Source organism: Gambusia affinis, linkage group LG15 (genome assembly GCF_019740435.1).
Source record: "Gambusia affinis linkage group LG15, SWU_Gaff_1.0, whole genome shotgun sequence".
Taxonomy (NCBI): Eukaryota; Metazoa; Chordata; class Actinopteri; order Cyprinodontiformes; family Poeciliidae; genus Gambusia; species Gambusia affinis.
This window is the reverse complement of record NC_057882.1, coordinates 19,116,347-19,137,015: the sequence shown is the minus strand read 5'-3', so window position 1 is coordinate 19,137,015 and position 20,669 is coordinate 19,116,347. Positions and strand designations below refer to the sequence as shown.

General features: G+C 39.9%; 1 protein-coding gene across 2 annotated transcripts; it reads left to right on the top strand.

Annotated features, from left to right (window-relative positions):
• Window positions 1-8,646: 8,646 nt before the first annotated feature.
• LOC122845025 (matrix metalloproteinase-18-like) lies at window positions 8,647-19,764 on the top strand. 2 transcript variants are annotated; one of them, XM_044140981.1, is made up of 10 exons: window positions 8,647-8,806; window positions 12,393-12,649; window positions 14,674-14,822; window positions 14,902-15,027; window positions 15,166-15,321; window positions 16,771-16,900; window positions 16,978-17,114; window positions 17,247-17,406; window positions 18,086-18,186; window positions 19,150-19,764. In XM_044140981.1, the coding sequence occupies exons 1-10, from the start codon at window positions 8,669-8,671 to the stop codon at window positions 19,278-19,280; spliced, it is 1,485 nt and encodes a 494-aa protein (XP_043996916.1). In that variant the 5' UTR covers window positions 8,647-8,668; the 3' UTR covers window positions 19,281-19,764. The 2 variants fall into 2 exon arrangements, with proteins under 2 accessions (XP_043996916.1, XP_043996915.1); XM_044140980.1 differs by having other exon boundaries at window positions 14,899-15,027.
• The last annotated feature ends 905 nt before the right edge of the window (window positions 19,765-20,669 follow it).

The window sequence follows — 20,669 nt, the reverse complement described above, 5'->3', positions numbered from 1 at the left end:
GCGATACGTCAAGACAAATCTAACGGATCTAAACAGTTAACATTCATCATCTATCAGCCATCAGATTATCACATTATTCAGGCGTTGAAGCGAAAAACCTTATATTTGGGAGCGCTTAATAATAATAGTGGAAATTGTAGTCAATGGAGCCTTTCGATAAAACCGTTTTATCAAAAAAAAAAATTATTTTCCTCCTCGCCCCCACAACCACACCGAAATTGGCGTGTTTCTATTAAACAAATTAATTGTAATACCATCAATTTGCACAATTTTATTGTTAATGGAAACACAGCTACTGTTGTCCTCTTGTTTTGAAGCAAACTGAGGACTCATTCCTGAACCCAATAAGTTGTTTGTGTTGGATACCGCTCACCACGTCCCTCCCTCACAGTCCAAATCTCACTTTGTTGCTTTAGTCATCGAGTCCTTTCATTGATCCATCCACTGCCCACAATTTCTTTAGAATAAATGAGTGTAGCGCCTTTTCCACACTGACCTTGTGCCAGAGTTGATATCTAGCGCCTTATCAAATGCAACCTGGTTCTCGCTAATAATAAGGCTGTCTAGACAAGACTCACCAGAAATGAGTAGAAAGTTCCAATTAAATGCACCTTTTCTGATTTAAGCAAGAAAAATGAGCACCAAACCCAGGATGGTGTGTACAGTACAAGACACACTGATCGGATGTGGTTTGATTTCTGATCTTTAGTGCTTTAAATTGCAGATAGCTGAGCTGCATTCAGTTAACGGCCATGTCAGGTATTGTTCTTAAAGGTAAAGGTTCAGAGGAAGGTTCAATCAATCAATCAAGTGCGGGGGGGTAGAATCGGCGGACAAGCATGCGCCAACATGTGCTACCGATTTCTTTGCCATACAAAAAAACCTGGAATGGAGTAGTGGAACGGAGTGGCAATGTAATCACAATGCAGCTATGTAAGCTATGTAATGTGTTTTGAGGCAGTTGACCAAAATCCCGGACGATTTTGAAATTCCCCCCGGACATTTTTTTAGGTCTGAAAAGTAGGACATGTCCGGGAAAAAGAGGACGTCTGGTCACCCTACTTTAATGTTGGATGAAATGGAAGAAAACTGCCTGGTTTAGAGCGCATCCCTTAATTATTGACCCTCAAACATGATGCACAACATGCAGAAAGCACAGCGGAGGCCGTTCCAAGCATTTCAAGAGGAACAAGTACAGACAGAATAATTGCAACAGCCATACGCTTCAGCACATTCCTCCAGGGGTGTTAGCCATAAGCTGTGTTGTGTAAAAGATCGTCAGTGTATTTTTTTTCCTTGGCGTTATTAAAGACGGCAACGTCCTGCCACGATCGTTCCTGTTTGTTTTACACAGGTCCAGTCGTGGAGCAGGATGCCCACGCCGAGTGCATTTACTCAGTAATACAGTTTGAAACAGAAACCGAACAGACTGTTACATCAGACCCGTCTCAGAGTAACAGAGCACATTAACACTTAGCTTGTTTTTCGATTAATAGATGGATTTCAATTTAAATTACTGATGTTTTCAGTAAGTTTTTCTCTAAAAATAAACTAATCCTGAGATTTGTTAAATTTTAATGTATGGAAGTTTTTGTATTGAGCAAAAGCCAACACAAAAGAAAACGCTGCAGAAAACACCAGCTCTGAACTTTCACTCACAGAAGTGAGTGAGATTTTGAAATGATTAATAAACCTCAAGCTTTGATTAATGTGTTTTAATTATGCAAACATAACCTCTTTGACCATCCAGTTTACACAATCAGACTTTCTAAAACACTGAATGTGAAAGCATGGTGTTTGACGAGGTATGATGTAGTTTTATCAATGTGAATAGTTTATTTACATTCAAAGTCTATCTGTTTTCAAAAAATGAATAAATATATTTGACGTATTGGCTGTTGAACAAAGCATGGCTTGTTTCCCAAGCTCAATTCTGATTGGCTGATCAGGTCTTCGTGACGACTCCTTCCCTTGGCACCAATGAGTTCCCGAGGCTGTTGAGTTCTCAGGAACTGCCAGGACACCCAGCAGACCAAACCGCTGCCAGGGGAAGGAACCACTGATGGAGCCCAAGCTAGCGTCCAGTTAGCAGAGTGACAGAAGTGTGAGAACTGGGGCAAAGATACAGACTGGTTCTGAGAAAATATAAAATACCAAAATGCATTGACTCACATTGTAAAGACTCACTATGGATAGCAATTCTGTTGCAAGATGCCAAAGAATGACAGGTAGCTTAGAATCTTTGTATTTTTCTCCCTTTTTTCCTCCACCAAACTTTCCGCCTTTAGCTTAGTATTTGTGTAGAAATGCATGCGGTTATTGATAGCTTTTTTATTTTTTTCCATTATTTTCTCCGAAGAGTTTTTGCAGCTTGTATTTTTGTGACAGTAGACAGACAGGAAAGAGGATGAGGAGAGGGGGGAAGACATGCGGCAAAGGTCGTCTTGACCAGGAATCAAACCTGCGACATCCGCTTCGAGGACAAAGGCCTTCAAACGTAGGGCGTGCTAACCCCCTGCGCCACCACAGCACGCCCAGGTTATTGATAGCTTTTGTGTGTGTGTGTTTCTTTTTATATATAAAATGACTTAAGCAGTAAACATTAGTGTATTTAATAAACGCTAGATTCTTTATCAGTTAATTGTTCTCTCTATAAAATCTCTGTTTTTCATTCTAATCCTGATAAACCTTTATGCATGTCCTTGCTTCTTTAAATCTGCGATTTGGTTCACTTAGAATTTATTCTTTGGACTGACTTTAGATTTCTGCTCAGGTTTGTTATGAAAGTGTATATTCATGCACATTAACAAAATGTGGAGTACAGCATCACTCATAAACCATCTAGAAATATCATTAGAGTGTAATAGCAAGAAACATCAGAGCAATTTTCACTCATCATCCAGCTATTGCGAAACAACAGCGCTTCATTCTCAGAAAGTTGTTATAGTACACCCTCTTGTTTTGGCCTGAAGGGAGCCGGGGAAGATTTTATGACTCAGTGTCAGGATGTGTGTCCTGATGTAAGCTCCCCCTCCCTCAGTGACTACTGTACTTGACTCAGAATCGGTGCCAGCACCTGAATAATGAACATGTTCAGGAGTAAAGAGAGTAGGAGTCGTGCAGGTCGGCGTCTTACACACACAATTGGATTAATCCGGGTGAGACCTGATGGATGACTCATGTTGGGAATCCCTACCTTTCAGCTGAATGAAAACAGTTCAGTTTACGTTCACGCAGTTGACACATTGTTTCCAGTGTTTTTAACTGCCTGTTAGTCAATGGATCGTATATCTGGATCCATTTATTTTAGCGTTTGTAGGGTTTACTACCAATGAGAAAATTTGATTGTCCTTTTTTGTTCGTTTAAGCATCTGTTGTTGGATGTTACAGTATGTATTGTGTGGTTAGTGCATTACGTGTTTTTGTCAACTGCATCTCTCAAAAGGTCTGTCTGCGTCACACCTTTATGTACTCAAATAAAAGTTTGAGTCATTGCCTAAAGTCAGACACTCATTCTGCGCTGTTAGAGAATCAATAGACACTAGCGTGATAAGATTGATACTTTTTTTTAAAGTATCTATTTGTCCTTCGATTACTCAAATTTCCTCAAGGAGTCCATGCCAGTGAGCATGTAGGAATTAAAAAACTGAGCATAAAGACTTTACATTTTCAGTTTGAGAGCAGGATTTCACACCTTTGTAAGGTTTGCACTGAAAAAATGTCTGTTTTCTTTCAAATGTGAACCACTTAATTCCACCATAAGCAAAGTTTTTTTTACTTTTGTGTAAAATAAATACCTCAAACCTGGTATGTGAATAAAACTGAATTTTAACCATTGAAGGAAAATAGTTCTCCTACTTAGGTTTTGGCCATATTTAAGTTGAGTCACCAAATGATAAATTATTCAGTGATGTTTTTTGTTTTTTTTAAATATCGATATCTGTATTATTTTCAGCAATACTGCCCATGTATTTACATGGTATTGCATCGATACCAAAATTTTTCTATGTCCATAACATCCACACATTACATCCATCCAGTATTTTATATATATATAAATATATTATTTTATTTTTTATTTTTTTCATATCACACGTGAATCTCGCCCAGGACGTAGCTGGAGATTGGCACCAGCAACCTTCCCGACCCCATTAGGGACAAGGGTGAATGGAAAATGGATGGATGGATGGATCACATGTGAATATTGTGCAACAGTGCACTTAAATCCTTTGGTTAAGAAACTAAGTTTGCTTTGTGCCCAGAGGACACTGATGATGATTTACGTCATAAATAAAATTGATCTGGTCAGAAATCTTAGTGATGTAAGTTAATTTGTGGGAAAATGATATAAAAGTTTGTCCTGAGTTATTACAGAGTCAGAAGGATCCAGAGGCTTTTAATGCTGGTACAGATCATCATGTGGTCAGATTTTTCCACCGTTCTCTATGTGTCCCTTAGTGTTTTCATATATTGTAAACACTCATTTCGTAAATGTTGTTTTTTAAAAATTATCCTACTCAGTTGCATATTTCTTTGGATCGTAGTATTCTGTTTTTTATAACTGCACAGTTTTTTTTGTCAGAATTTCCTCTCACCATACAATATGTTATTCTTAATTTAGATTTTTATATACATCTTTTAATACTTATGTTTGCGTGAACCTACATGCCTCGATGTCCTGTCACTTTGCTCCTGCTACGCCTGAATTTCCCCTCAATTCTATGATTTGCTACAGAAAAGAACAAACTTGCATCACTGTGGGAACAAAAGGGATAAAGTTGTGGTTTCCTGTTTAAACCTTGTGGCTTCATGCTGCCTGCACTAAACATCCAGCTCATTATGTGACGTCTGTGAGCGGCCCAGCTGTTATTTTAAAAACCAAATAAACCAAACTCAATCAACTGCAAAGTAGTTAAACAGACATACCAGACCTCTAGGTTCTAGTTTTACATGAAGAGGTAAGCGTACAGTTAGTAATGTAAAGTCATATGTTAATTAAGAGTGAGGGTTCCTTCAATGGAAAGCTCTGACAAGTTTAACTTAACTCATAAAACACAGAGGATAAGGTCATGAACTTTTACTCTTGGGTTTGTGTAGTTTTAGTTTTCTTCTGTGTTTGTAGTTTTAGTTATGCTCATATTATTTCTCTCTGTTGTTTTTAGCTTAGTGTTTTCTTACTTTTTCTTTATTGTTCTTTGCTTCCTGTTAATTAGTCTCATCTCCTCTTCCTGCCTGTTTGGACTCTGATTCTCCTTCACACCTGCGACCTGGTCCAATCAGCCATCTGTATCTTTTCCAGTAATCAGGACTCCCATCATTTAACGCATAGCCAAGACTTTATAAATACTCATCCATCCATCCATTTTCTTTACGCCCTACCTAATGGGGTCGGGAAGGTTGCTGGTTCCTATCTCCAGCTGCGTCCCGGGCGAGAGGTGGGGTCACCCTGGACAGGTCGCCAGTCTGTCGCAGGGCAACACAAAGACATACAAGACAAACAACCATTCACACACACACTCACACCTAGGTAGAATTTAGAGAGCCCAATTAACCTGACAGTCATGTTTTTGGACTGTGGGAGGAAGCCGGAGAACCCGCAGAGAACCCACGCATGCACAGGGAGAACATGCAAACTCCATGAACATGCAAAGACCCCGGACCGGGAATCGAACCCAGGACCTTCTTGCTGCAAGGCAACAGCTCTACCAACTGCGCCACTGTGCAGCCCTTTATAAATACTCACAACATTTAAAAGATATATTATTTTACACATGGAATCGATTACTGGAAAGGTTTTCATCCATATGAATCAGCACAAATATGTCCCTGAGTGCTGTTGTAAACATGCCCTACCCGTAGGGGGCGGTGTAGGGACCTATGTCAGCCAATCAGATTGCTTCAAATCAACCACAACTTCCTTTAAGGCAGTGCTTCTCAGTTCCTGTCCTCAGGCCACCTGCTCTGCATGTTTTAGATGTACCTCTATTCCAGAGCAGCTGATTCAAATGATTGCATGACCATCAAGTGCTGCAGAAGCCTGTTAATCACCCACATATTCAATCCAGGTGTGTGGCAGAAGGGAAACACCTAAAACATGCAGGGCAGGGGGTCGGGAGGACCGGAATTGAGAAACACTGCGTAAGGAATGGGCTCTGTGCCGCTCTGTGCCATACGTCAGCTTCCGTGTTCAGGGAAAAGCGGCTCGTTGTTTCCGGTCTATTGAAAATGTTATTTTACACTAAAGCACAGGTGTCAAACTCCAGTCTTGGAGGTCCTGCAACTTTTAGATGTGCCTCTGCTGCACCACACCTGAATAGAAACATTAAGTCAGGGGTCTCAAACTCCAGGCCTCGAGGGCCGCAGTCCTGCAACTTTTAGATGTGTCTTTGCTGCAGCACACCTGAATAGAATAATTAAGGCTCTGGAGAAATGATCTACACAAGGTGGAGGATATTAAGCCATTTCATTCCAGCGTTTTGTACCTGTGGCACAACTAAAAACTGCAGGACTGCGGCCCTCGAGGACTGGAGTTTGAGACCCCTGCATTAAGTCATTAGCAAGGCTCTGGAGAACTGATCTACACAAGGAGGAGGTCCAGAACTGAGAATCTTTTGTTGTTTATTTTTTGGTATCTGGTATCCGCCGTTGAGGGGGGTTGCTGTCATGATTGGGTTTTTAGTCCTTAGTATTCCTCGTTAATCCCCGCCACCTGCGCATAATTGACGCAGCTGTTGTCTTGATTTTTCTGAGCATCTTTAAATTCCCCTGTGTCTCTGTTTTGGTGTGGGATCCTCTGTGTTGCTCAGTGTAGCTCATGTCTGCATCGTTATATGAGAAAGTTGCTAGTTTGCAGAAATAAAACATCTGATTACTGCTTGGCTGGACTTACCTCTCACTAATGATGAGTCCTGACTCACATGTGCACATCTGGGTGAGAACAAGTGTCTCTTCGCACAAGCTCCATAGGAAATGAATGCAGGGACATTTCTAAATTAACGTTTAAAACAAAATGTCTTCCTTTGAAACTTTATACACATAAAACTTGGAAAACTGAGAATCTTTCAAAAAAGAATAAAGCATTTTTTGAAAACATGCTTACAGTAGCGGTTTATAGATGGGCAATATGGGCAGTTGCCCAGGGTGACATCAGGAAGGGGCGGAGCACCCAAGAACTAGAAAATGAAATCTTATCTGTCAGTTCTTCCCTGAACATGTTTGGTACTACTTGTACTCATGTGCAGTAGAGTAAGTTTTGCTGCTGTTGAGTAACAGCAACTAAAGGAGCTTTTTGCAGCTGTAAAAGAAAAAGATAAAAAAGAAAAGGGGGATAAAAAAAACAAACAGATTGTTTGCATTTTCATTAGTTGGAGTGCGGTAGAGGGAGACGGTTGCCCAGGGCACCATTCCTGCAAAAACCACAACTATGTGCATATTTATATTTCAAGCTTAAAACGTCAGATATAGTTATTAATCACAGCGGCAGATTAACCGGATTAAATTCTTTATGCGATTGACAGCACTAATTAGAATATAAAATTATTAAAACGAAAGATAATGTGAAGTTGTTGGGGATTATGTCAGACACGTATATGGATCTTTTGGAGCATTATTTGACGCAGACTGTAACGCACGGGACCCTAAAACTCTGTTTTCTCATGTAAACATGCAAACACAAATAAGGAATTCATGCCAGTGAGCATGTAGGAATTAAAAAGCTGAACATAAAGACTTTACATTTTCAGTTTGAGAGCAGGATTTCACATCTTTGTAAGGTTTGCACTAAAATTGTCTGTTTTCTTTCAAATACAATCTGCTTAATTCCACCATGAGTAAAGTTTTTTTTGTTTATTTTGTGTACAGACAAGTACCTCAAACCTGCTATGTGAATAAAACTAAATTTTAACCACTGAAGGAAAATATAAAGGAACAAACTTGATCACCGTTTTGACCCAATGTCAAAAGGCGAATATGATAAAGTTGGAACATGGAGATTTCGGGAGCTGATCTCAAGAACAGAGCTGAGAGAAATTCATGAATTTGATGTATATTTTCATCTATAAAACAACAAAGTGAGATCATTTGTTGCTTATTTACTCGAACCACCAGCCTTCCTTTAGCGAATCTGAATTTGTTGGTGTACCTTTCTGTGAAAGAAAAAGACAAGATTTCTTTAGCTCTTTGTTACAAACTCCACATGGAGATTATCTCTCGAAATTCTACATCTTATAGAAATTCACATATAATCTCTGCAGGATCCTTGTTGTCTTCTCCAGTTAAAACCAACAGTACTGTTTTCTGCTGCGGGTGTCCCCCCTGCAGGTTAAGGCAGCTCTGCGGTTCCCTTTAACCTCGGTGGAGATAAGGGTGGCTGGAAACAGTCAGGAATGTTGATAACATATATGAAGCTCAGAATGAGCCTGTTTGGCTCTCATTTCTGTCCTCTGGGAAGGTCTATAAAAGTCGGAGGTGTGGGGTTGGAGAAGAGGGGTCTTCTTTTTCATCTGAAGACACGTTAAGGAGAGGCACAGGAAAAATCACCTCGCTGTTCTTGTCAAGACAGGAGCATTCTCAGATAATTAGCAGGTGTTTTTTTGCTGCTTTGCATCCTGATCTGTGTAAGTGGTGCAGCGTCGGCCCATAGGCTGACTGACGCGCCTGCCTGCTCAACATGAATCTGCTCTGCATGACTTTCCTGACTCTCATGAAGCTCCACCAGAGTCCTGCGGGGGCTTCACCCCTCCGCATCCCCGCCGCTCCTCCACAACCTCCAGCTGGACCGTCTGAGGCTGACCAGAAATTTGCAGAGGTAATTGAACTTTTTACCTGCTGGATCAATATGTTTTTATATGCTGCAGGTTTTTTGTGTTTGGATAGTGAGGTTTGGGGTGTTGGGAGCCATTTTTGAATCTGAGTGATTTCCAGTGCAGAACGTGGTGATGTTCCATGCAAGATTCTTAAAGTTGCTTTAATTTTTTATTTTTTTTTTAAGATAAAGCTTCTTCTCAAAAAAAATAAAAAATGTAAAGAAAAGTGGCTACCAATCAAGCTATATTTTATTTGGTGTTTGATTTCTTTCTTTAATAATAAAAATGACTTTATTTGGCTATATTTCTCCTGCCTACATCTCAAATGCTCTCTGTGGCTCTTCCACTCTTTGAGTTTTGTTATTGTAAAATAGATCTATATCACTCTTTGGAATGATAATCACAGATCTAATATATCTTGGCTGAATCTCTTTGTGAAGCTTCACCTGAAGCCAAATGTGGTCCAGAGATATTGGCAGGTGGGATTCTTCCTGTTTACAGCTGCCAATTCCCCAATCTGCCGTCGATCTCATCTGCAGCAGCAGCAGTGGGAGATCATTATCTTGTGGTGACGGCAGACAAAATATATGGACAGCCACACACTGAGTTGCTCCAGGAAAAAAGTCATCTTTAGGGTTGCAGCAATACATTTTTTTTTTCTTTTCATTTCTAATACAGATATCAGACATTTAGCATCTTCCCTATACGGAAAAACAGTGCTGAATTGACTAAAAACGTTTCTTTTTGTAAACGGTGACATGAATGTACTGAATGATTTATTTTCTAATGCTGCAAAACTGTAAAACATGTAAAGACAACACAACTTTCATTTGTTCAGTTCTGAGTCTTTCAAAAAGCACAATCCCTCAGTATTGTAGTAGTGCTACATTATTCCTGTCATAGCTAATGCTTACATTTATTCTGGATTACAACTAATTTGTTGTTTCAGGATACCAAGGAGCTACTGTATAATTTTGTATTATTCTTGTATTTCTGTACGTTTTTAGGTTCTGGTGTTTAGATTGTCTTGTCGTTTGGTTATGTCTGCTGTGTTTTCCCCTGCTGACTGAGCTTCCCTGACTGCAATGCTTTCCTTGCACATTTCATTTCCCCTCAGCTCCAGACTGAACATGGCAGGGCAGGAAAAATGTCCACCTTCTGCTAATTAAAACTTACATCTTCCTTGCTCCACCAATCGGAGCTCTTGGTGTTTAAAACATCCAGTCTTCATTTTCTGTGTCTGCCTTGTGTATTCTGTTTTATGTTTGACTCAAAAATCAGATGAAGAGACACATTAACTTGTTTTTTTTTTTAGTTAAATGGAAGAACAAACATTTGTAGACTCAACAATTCTGAAGCAACAGGATGCTGCCATGTATTTCCAAAGCTTTAATCTTGGATAATCTACCAGTGTCCGCTCAGTTTTTGGATATCGGTTAGGGTAAGTCATCAGAATCATTTTTACCCTTCCTGGTAAAAATGAAGAGGTGATTAAGGTATTCAATGTTGATGAAATAGTAAATCCACTCTTAACAAGCTGGCAGAAAAAGAATCTCTTTGACAAGTTGAGCAACTAGCTTAGCAGGAAGCTGCAGCTGGAGGCACACTGCACAACGTTCAGAGTCTTCTTGAGAGATTTTGAAAATATTCCTTTTTCTGATTGGAAGACTGGGGATCATATCCTTAACCACTGGATTTGTTGATGAACCACATTGTACATGTGATCCATCAACTGTAGTTGGACATTTTGGACCAGGGGTGGGCACTCCTGGTCCTGGAGGGCCGGTGTCCTGTAACTTTAATATGCATCTCTAATTCAACACACCTGAGTCAAATAATGAGGTCATTAGTAGGACTCTGGAGAACCTGACTGCACTGAGGAGGTGATTCAGCTGTTGGATTCAGGTGTGTTGAAGCTGAGATACATCTAAGAGTTGCAGGACACCGGCCCTCCAGGACCAGGAGTTTCCACCCCTATTTTAGACCAACTACAGTCAAAAGAGCATCAAACCCTCACAGAAACTGATACAGAAATAATGGCAGTAATTGAAGACACTGTCACAATTTAGCTAATAATATTTTCCGTGTCCTCCATAAACAGAAAGATGTGAAAGTTAAAAGTTTTTCAAGTGAGTGTGATTTGCCTGGGGCTGTTTGTGTTCTGTGTTGTGCTCATGGTGAGAGGTTGAAACGTGTTTGATGTGATGAGAATGGATCTCAGTGCCACTTCCACAAATTCAAACATGTTGGTTTGAGTGTGATTCAAGTCCAATCAGATTTGTTTTCCTCACTCACTGATCTTTACTCCATCTTAATGTGGAAGCGTTTGGCCGTAAAATCAGCAGGAAACTGTGTCTGACGTCCGCAGAATGTTTACTGTTTGGCTCAGCTTGCGTTTAAGTTTCACTTTAGCTTTAGCAGTCTCTCCACACCTGAACACAAGCATTCGTTCTTGCACAAAAACTTTCTCAGCCACAAGTTTCTGAGAGTTCTCAAACTTTTATTAAGTTACTAAACTTAAAATGAGTCAACAAAGGCATAAAAAAGCAGGTCATGTTTTGGGAAATCAACTATTTACTTTAAGAACCGGACAGATATGGTTTAAAATTGAATTTTTTTCAAGTTTATTAACCATGAAGTTATTTTGACAAAGTACCTGCAGGCTGAAAAACAATAAAAAGTTTAATCAGTAGAAATGCTGTAGGTCTGAGGAGGCAGAGGATGTTTTAGCTGCAAACAATTACATGTTTGCAGCTAAGTTTCTGCAACATGCTGTCATTTAATGTACAAAAAAACCCAAAAACAAAACACGTCTGGAATGTTTACTGTCCGCATGAGTTTAAACATGAGTCGTTACACACCGCTGAATCACATAAATGCTGCCTTCAAACCATCGAATTTCCAAGGATGTGGTTTCATCGTGATCTCAGATGGACCAGCTCTCGTCTTTATGAAGATCAGGAAAAGGTGTTGAAAAACATGTTTAGTTCATAGAGTGCCTGGCGATACTTTCCCACTTTAGAATATCAATACTGTATTAAATTGGGATTTTATGTCATGGACATAAAATTTCCTTTTCCCCAAAACATCCAGGCCTGGTTGAAAATGTCCAAAATCTTGTGGGAGAATTTATTTTGGCGTTATGAAACCAAACTGGCCCACAATTCAAAAAGAAATGTCAAAATCTAGAATATTACATAAAAGCCAGGGTAATCTTTGCACAAAATGGAAGAATGGTATGGAGAAACATATTATAGAAAGAAAGTTGATGATCTCCTCGGTTAAAAACACAAAGCAGATTTTTTCCTCTCTTTTTTCAAGCACTACTTTATAGTATTTATTCTTCCACTTCACCATCACAAAAATAGACAAGAGGACAATAAATTAGACCAAAGTGTGTGAAAACATCCAAAGGTATGAATATTTTAACAAAGCACTGCATCGCCATCTTAATTTTGCCTTAAAATAAAACTTTACACATGTATTGTTTGCTCAGACAGAAGTAAGTTAATGTAGCGTTTTTTCTTTTGCTCAGGTACAACAGAGTAAGCTTCATGTCACTGGTGTAATCCGAGTCGTTTTCCACAGGAATATCTGCACCTCTTCTACGGTTACCAGCCCAAACCAGACAGACGAAAAAGGGCGGCAGCCTCCAGAGATGATTCAGACCAGACAATGGGATTCTGCCATAAGGTGAAGAAAATGCAACGTTTCTTTGGGTTGACTCCAGACGGAAAACTCAGTGAGGAAACTCTGACTGTGATGAAGAAGCCGCGCTGTGGGCTGTCAGATGTGGAGCCTTACGGGGGAGCCGTGCGGTGGAGAAAACGGACGATCAGCTACAGGTGGGACAAGAGCTCACAACCTAGCACTTCAAGCTAAAAAGCTAAAATAAACATGTGATTATAAAAGATTAGTCCACAGGAACATATTTTTACAGTGTATTTGGTGGAATCTATGGTAGCTGTTGATGTAAAATACAACCAATTTTGAACTTAGTTCAAAGTTTGAAGTGAAAAAATTCCCAGTCAGTTGTGGATATTTCTTAAAAATTTTGACACGCCTGATTAGGTAGGAGATTAATCTTAGTGTAAGCAAGATGAAGCGAAGCACAGTTGAAATTACTCTTGAGTTGTGAATATGTTTGTTCATGCAATAAGTCGTTTAGAAACATGCCGTGCCATCATCCTCTAACCACTTCCTGTCCACTTCTTCATCTTATCGATCAGTAGTTACAGCCGGTTGTTCTGCTTTTTAATTGTTGGTGTGTGGCTGCCAGTTTGGCCAGGTCTGTCTTGAAAAAGACATTTTTAATCTCAATGAGACATGCCTGGTCAAATAAAGGCTACATACATACAGCCGAAGAACTACCTCATCATAGCTCAAAAAAGTTTTTTTGTTTTTTTTAATTGGTATGTTTCCATTAAGCAAGCTTATTTCCATAATTCTAATTATTTGGGTCAATTCTGTCGACCCAAATGCCACTTAGGCTGTGAATCATTTCCGACACACCCGCATAAACATGTGTCTGAAAGACCATAGCTGTCAGCAAATTGTAAAAAGCCATCTAACTCTGACTCTGACGCCAGAATCAGCGGCTGCAGAACAAAAGTCCCTTATCGGCCCTCAAGCGTCAGGCAAGCCATGTGTGGTAAAGCTTCTTACATCATATGTCCAGACAGAGCGCTTGCATAGCGTACGATATTACGTAGAAATGTCACTGAGTCACTGCTGCACAATTTAGAGCGGAAGTAAAATATATGTTATGTGATAAAGTTGCTGCATTAATGGCACAAACTTAACAGAGTTATGAAAACATTTGTAGAAGCCTGTTGTTCTTGAAGGGCTTAAATACCAAACAGCCTGTCAACTTGCGTTGTACTTTTTTAAGATGATAATGGTTAACACTTTGTTTGAAGGCGTGTGCATAAGACTGACACGACACTGTCAGAAAGAGGCCATAGCAGCGGTGATGAACATGAAGGAGTCTTCATGAATGTTTACAACTGTTGTCACTGAGTGTCATTCGGTAAATAATGACAGTATTAATGCAAAGTTACACTCAAAGTTGCATAAGAAGTCAATTAAAAGTGTAAACTTTGCATTATTTAGTCAATAATGACCCTTTGAATGCAAAGTTCTATTAAAATTTGCACTAAAAGTCCATTAAGCGTTATTATTTACCGAATGACAATCCATCTCAGACATTCATGAAGACTCGTTCTTGTTCATGACGTGTTACATCAGTCTTATGGACACCCCTTCAAATAAAGTGTTTCCTAATAATGCACTGAGATGAATCAAAAGAACAGTAGCATCATTAGCTGCTCCTCTGTGAATTTCCAGAAGGATAAGAAAGACATATTACAGAATCAAGCTTGTCACAGTAAGAGTGAGTCTTCACAAGATGATGAATAATTAAATTTAATACCCGTGAAGAATAACAACAAACAAACAAGTTAATTTTTAGTTTCAAAGGAAAATTCTCCTATAAGAACAATAAAGGAACAGTTAGGAAAGTTTTCATTTTGTCATGTGGGCACAAATAGTATGTGCACACTTTGTGTGTGTGTGTGTGTGTGTGTGTGTGTGTGTGTGTGTGTGTGTGTGTGTGTGCACACTCATACATCATGGAAAGGCAAGGCAGAGGCTACAAATGAAGTGGCATCAGTTTGAAAACCTGTTAAAAGTGAGATCTCAAATGAACGAAACTGTTGCTACAAGAGTAGAAGAGAAGTTTACACGGATTCTCGGAGGCTCCGCTTATCAAACCTGTGATGGCAGATCTGAGGAATATTTAACTCCTCTTTATGTCGATTAAATATTTCCCATGGCTTCATGTAAATTAAATGAAAATGTGTCTCTGCAGGATTGCTGGTGAAAATCTCCCTTTCCCAGCCAGTCGGACTCACAAAGCCGTCAGGAGGGCGCTGAAGCTGTGGTCCAGCGTTTCCCTCATTAGATTCCGCAGGAGGGAAGCAAAAGAAGCTGACGTTAGCATTGCTTTTTTCAGCGGAGGTGAGCTTTGTCATGACCCCCCGATGATTTAAAACAGAGTGTATCATCTAAATTGATAACACAGCGGTGTTTTCAGCAGACCATGGCGATGGATCTCCTTTCTCTGGCAAAGGGGGAGCTCTGGCTCATGCCTTCCTCCCTGGTCTAGGAATAGGAGGGGATGTGCACTTTGATTCTGAGGAGGAATGGACTTTAAATTCTACTGGTACGGGATTTTAAAAAAGGAGTTGAATGCTAGAATCTTGCTGTTCACTCCTGTTGGTACCAACTCCCAACATTCCTCTGGGTTTCTGTGAGGTTTTGTACTGATTCTGAACGTGTATGACCTGTCATCCCGCTTCAGGTATCAGCCTGCCTGTTGTCGCAGCTCATGAATTCGGCCATGCTCTTGGCCTCTCCCACTCGCCTGACCCTGGATCCATTATGTACCCAGCTTACAACTTTGCACCCAGTTTGGAGCTCTCCTTTGACGACGTGAAGAGCATCCAGCACCTTTATGGTGAGCGTGAATCCGAAGGCTTATGTTGTGTGGGTTGTAAGAAGTCCCTTCTCAGCGAGTCAGTCGTATGTTCTTCAGACCGCATCAAAATTCTCCAAAGCCATCTGATTGAATTTCTGTTTGTATTTCTTGTCCACAACATTCTTCAGGTGAACACACAGATTTTCATTCATATTTGGTTCTTTTTTAAAAGAGGCAGTATTATGTATTTTGCCTCTTTAAAAACAAACTCCTGCTCTTTCTGAAACTCTGCATTTATCAGTACATCGCTCCTTTATTAGCCCTTTAGCAGCGTCTTAACCAGCGTTGCACTGAGAAGTAGCTCGTATGCTGATGTCAGCAGATCAGTTCCACCAGGTGTTTGCTAATTGCTGCTGGCTAGTCTGAAGGAGCTGAGTGGGGGAGTCGCAGGCGAGGGCTGTTCTGTGTGGGGGAAGCTTGGAAGCTGCAGCACCGAGGAGGAGCTTCATCCTCCAAGGCGTTTTGCACAGTTGAACGGTTGCCATGGGAGATTAAAGGATTTCTGAAACATGCATGAAAGAATCAAAGTATGTTTTCGTTGAGGGAATAACATTATATCATGATATAAAGCTCAAAAAGTTGATTTTACACAATACTGCACCTTTAAACTCCATGTGGTGAAGCCAGATTAGGAGGTGGACCTGGAGGTTCACTAGCAATGAATATTGTCCATAATTTGATCAACTTTCCTAAAAATCCTAGTTCCTTCTTGCTCAGCCATTGCTTTCCAACGTAATTTTGGTCAATTCCCATCTCCCATCAATGCCTCGTCTGGGATTTCTCCCATTGTGCTGGATTCCTCCAGCAGAATGTCAACTGGGCCAGTCGGCGAAAAGAAGATGTTATGAACGATGATGAAACAGTGTGACATATGATCAAAAGGTTTTCAAAGTTTATTTCAAACTCATCAGATTTTTTTGTTCCGACCTCGACCCGCTGACACCACTCCTCACTACAGACATGCCCAACAATTAAAATCACAGTCACAAAAGCAATTGATTCAGCATAAATGAAGATCATTTCATGCTCCCTATCATTTGCACAAACATTCTTTGTCTCGTAATGATGCAGACACAGGTTTCTCATTCTGCACACATCTCTGTTTACAGTCAGTAAAGCGGAAGTATTATGCAAAATCAACTTTTTTTGAGGCTTAACTCTTATTATAATGTTATAATATTATAATTTCCTCATAAAAAACAAAAAAACAAAACAACATCTGTGGAGTGTTGCCTTGATTCTTTCATGCATGTTTGAGGAATCCTTTAATCTCCCACGGCAAGTCTTGAACGAGGCATTTACAGTCCTACCGAATGAACAAGGCTGTTATTTAGTAATATTTTTTGCGCAGCACCGTAAACAGTGGTTCCACCGGGTTGGGATAAAACAGTTCTTCAAAGTTTATGTTGTTTTCTTTTGTTGCCTCAGGTGAAAACCCCAACTTCCACTTACAGTCACTAAAAAGCCCTCCTCCCAAAACCCCTGACAAATGCGATCCAGATCTGTCCTTTGATGCTGTGACCGAATTACAACAAGAGGTGGTGTTTTTCAAAGACAGGTGTGTGTTTCCTCAAGAGCGTGCTTTTTTTTCTGTTGAGGATCATTGATTTACTCCAGAGCTTTCTGACTTTGCAGATTCATGTGGCGAAAGCATCCCAGTTTTGTTGAAACACGCATCACTCTCATCAGCAGCCTGTGGTCAGACTCTGTACCGTCTCACCTGGATGCTGTGTATGAGAACGTGGAGAAAAACGTTATTTTATTTTTCAAAGGTAAGACATGATGGAATGAGGACTCTAGACAGAAGCTCTACATGAGTTTTAAAACGAGTCTCGCCTGAACTACAAGCACACGTGAGATGTTTATGTGGTAGTTTTGAAGACAAAAAAGTATTTTTCTTGCAGGTGATCAGTACTGGAAAGTACAGCATTTGATTCTACAGGAAGGTTTTCCCAGAAACATCTCAGACCTGGGCTTCCCCTCCAGAATAAAGTCAGTGGATGCTGCTCTGCACTTCAGAAACGATCGATACACTGTGTTCTTCACCGGCCATGAGTGTTGGAGGTCGGTCACATTCTCGCATTCCCAATCTTTTTCTTTGATTTGGCTATTTGTGTCATGCTGGGACAAATGGAGAAGAGATCTTACATTAAATTTGTAAAATCAACATAGAATCCACTTGCATATCTCATCTAAAAGCAACAATGTACGGTACTGTAGGAAGGAACCGGAGATGGACATCTGAAAATAATCCAGGTTCTAATCTGCTAATCTGTCTACGGTAAGTGGAAGGATTATTCTGATCTGGAAACCCCTTTAGATCTTCAAGAATGAATTGGAGGATGTTGCCGCCTGCTGGGGACAGAAATATCTGGGTTTCCATTCAGGACCTTTTCCCCCAGAAACAGACGGATAAAGTTGACAATTCTTATTGCCTTGTCTCATCTGTCCCAGAATGCCTGTTTTGTCAAAATTGTTCTGTAAATGCTGATTCAGTGAAACTAAATACATGTCGCAAAGAAAACATCGCCAAATCTTCCAGATGTGTGGTTATCCATCAGCAAACTCTGTTATTGGGTGCAGAGTAGACCAGATGTTCTGCTTCCTTTTCAGTTCTGATGAAACAAGAGAACATTCTTGTGAATGCAGAAGAATATTTTGACTCACACACAGTGTATCATGTTGTTACTTAATGAAGCCAAGAAGCAAATAACATCTGTTTACCCAAATGTGTCTTATTTAGGTACAATGAACTGCGGGCAGTGATGGAGGGATCACCGATGCTCATCGAGCAACAGTGGCTGGAAATCCCATTCCCTTTAGACGCAGCTGTCTTCTACGAGGGTAGTTAAATAATCTCTCTTCTGTTTGTTTTTTGTGGCTTTACAGAAACAAACAAATTTCAGTTGTTTTTGAAATTTGCATTTGCATTTTCTGCATTATCTTCCACTGTATTTTGGGGTTGAATTTTGACTTTCCGGTCATCACTTTGAAAATCTTGTTGCAGTTTTTTTTTTTTGTTTGTTTTTTTTTACACAGAATCTGTCTTCAGGATATAAACCTACAGATCTGTGTTATCATCTGTCAATAGCTGTTTTTCAAGCCTGGTATAAACCATGAAGAATATCCAAAAACATCCCTTCTAATGGCACAATTAGCATCAGGCCAATAACATTAAACCTACATTTGTTACAGTCATTTTCAATTAGTACCATTACATACAGAATCTTGCAAAAGCATTCATAGCCCTTGATTATTTATTAGTTATAGTGGATAATTTATCTGGTGAGAATAAAATGGTGCAAGAATTTAAAATATTTTTATAAATAAAATCTGAAAACTACAGTGAGTCTTGTTTCTACCAGCTTTACGGCTATAGACTCCTCTTTCCACAACAGCTCAGTCTCTGTGAGTTTGGGTGGACATAAATGTTCACATGTTGCCACACATTTAAAGTTGAATTTAAGTTTCTTTCAATAAATGCTCTGTTTTCGTTACTCTTCCATAAAATACAAATTTATGGAGGGTTTGAATGATTCTTGTTCTGTGAACAGATTCTCCTTTGTGAGCTCTGGATCTCTGCAGCTCCCCCAGAGTGATCATGGGTGCTCTCTTTACATGACATGTCAGGTTAGGTAGATATTTGTGAAGGGCTGCAGTTGTATTGTACCTTTTCATGTTCAGATGATGAATTAAACAGAACCCAAGTCGCTGCTTGAGATATTATTTTATAACCAAACTTTGCTTTATAGCAAAACTTTGAAGCACTTTGTCTGAACCTCATTATCGACTCTTCATTTCCTGCAGGATTTGTGAACTTCTTCAAGGGAAACAAGCAATATAAATACGACTTTGGCCAGAACCGTATTGTCTCCGTCAGCAGAGCTAATGACCTAATGGACTGCGAGATGGGAAAGAGCAACAAGCACATATCCTGATGATGAAATGGCCTGAGAGTGCGTATAGTCACAGGAAACTGTCTCTCTGCGGCAGTAATGACAGTATTTGTGACACTGGGAACTAGTAAATACTGTAGGGAAGTGGTTAAGTCATACCTCAGTGTGTAATAGTGTTGAAAGAAAGGGAATTTATACCATCTATCAAAGCCATGTACAATTTAAAAAATGTTTTTATTTTAAAGATTTGCAACAAATATTGAATGAAATGAATGACAGCAATACCTGTATTAGATATGTTTTCTAAACAAAAAGAGATTACATGTGTCTGGGTGTCCTTGGGCAAGTCACTTCACCCACCTTGTAGGTGGTGGTCATGATGGCAGCCTCGTTTCTGTCAGACTGCCCCAGGGCAGCTGTGGCTACAGTCCAGTAGCTTGGCACCACCAGCATGTGAACGTGCAATTTGAGATCTCAATTTGATAAAAAGGGCATTATGAATAAAATCAGTTATTATTCTTCTCTCTGAAACTGTGGCTTTGTGGTCTGTAACCTGGAATATAGAAAAGCCTCATGTCTGGTACATATTTTATAAATAAAACAATAATATATGGTTTTATATTCTAGTAAGGGTTTATTATTGAAACTTTTTTGTGAGTATCTGCAATCACTGTTGTTGATCAATTTTTCGCAGATGGCACATTGCTCATCAGTCATTGTCGTTCCTCTCACCGTCCCGTGTTGTGCAACTGCTGACAGAATGTAGCTTTAGCTTCACAATGCAGAACATACAAGGCTTAGATTAATACAGGCCTATGAGGATTAAACAGTAAACCAACCTGCTGACTCAAAAACTCTCTGCTCTAATAAAGCCTTTTTCCTTTGAGTCACATGTCTAATGATCAGAATTATGGTAGAATCAAACATGTTTTTGTTAGATTTGTAAACATTAGACTCCCATCCTGATGCCAAAGTCTTTCTTTGAAAGGCAGAATAAGCTTCAACTTTTATTTATTCATTTTAAAGCTTGGATGCCAGAATGAGCTACATTCACATATTTTACAAGGTCACAAAAAAAACATGTACCCCCCTCCCTCCAAGGGGAGCCCAAGCCTTGTCTTCAGGCTGTATCCAGCTTTACATGGCTGAAATGCCAGCATCTGAGAGAGGGAACTCTGCTTCCATTGGTGACAATCATCATGAGGGGCTGTTGGGGATGCACCTGGTCTGAGGAACAGTGCCTCCTAATCCAAAGCCATGGTCTTGAGCAGGAAAAGGGTGGAGTGCCTTCTCTGGGTTGACATAGAGGTCCTGCGGTAAAGGGAGAAGTTCATGTATCTCTGGATCTTGTTCAATACTGATGGAAAAGTGCAGCGTGAGATTGATAGACAGATTAGTGCTGCATCTGCAGAGAAGCAGGCGCTGTACTGA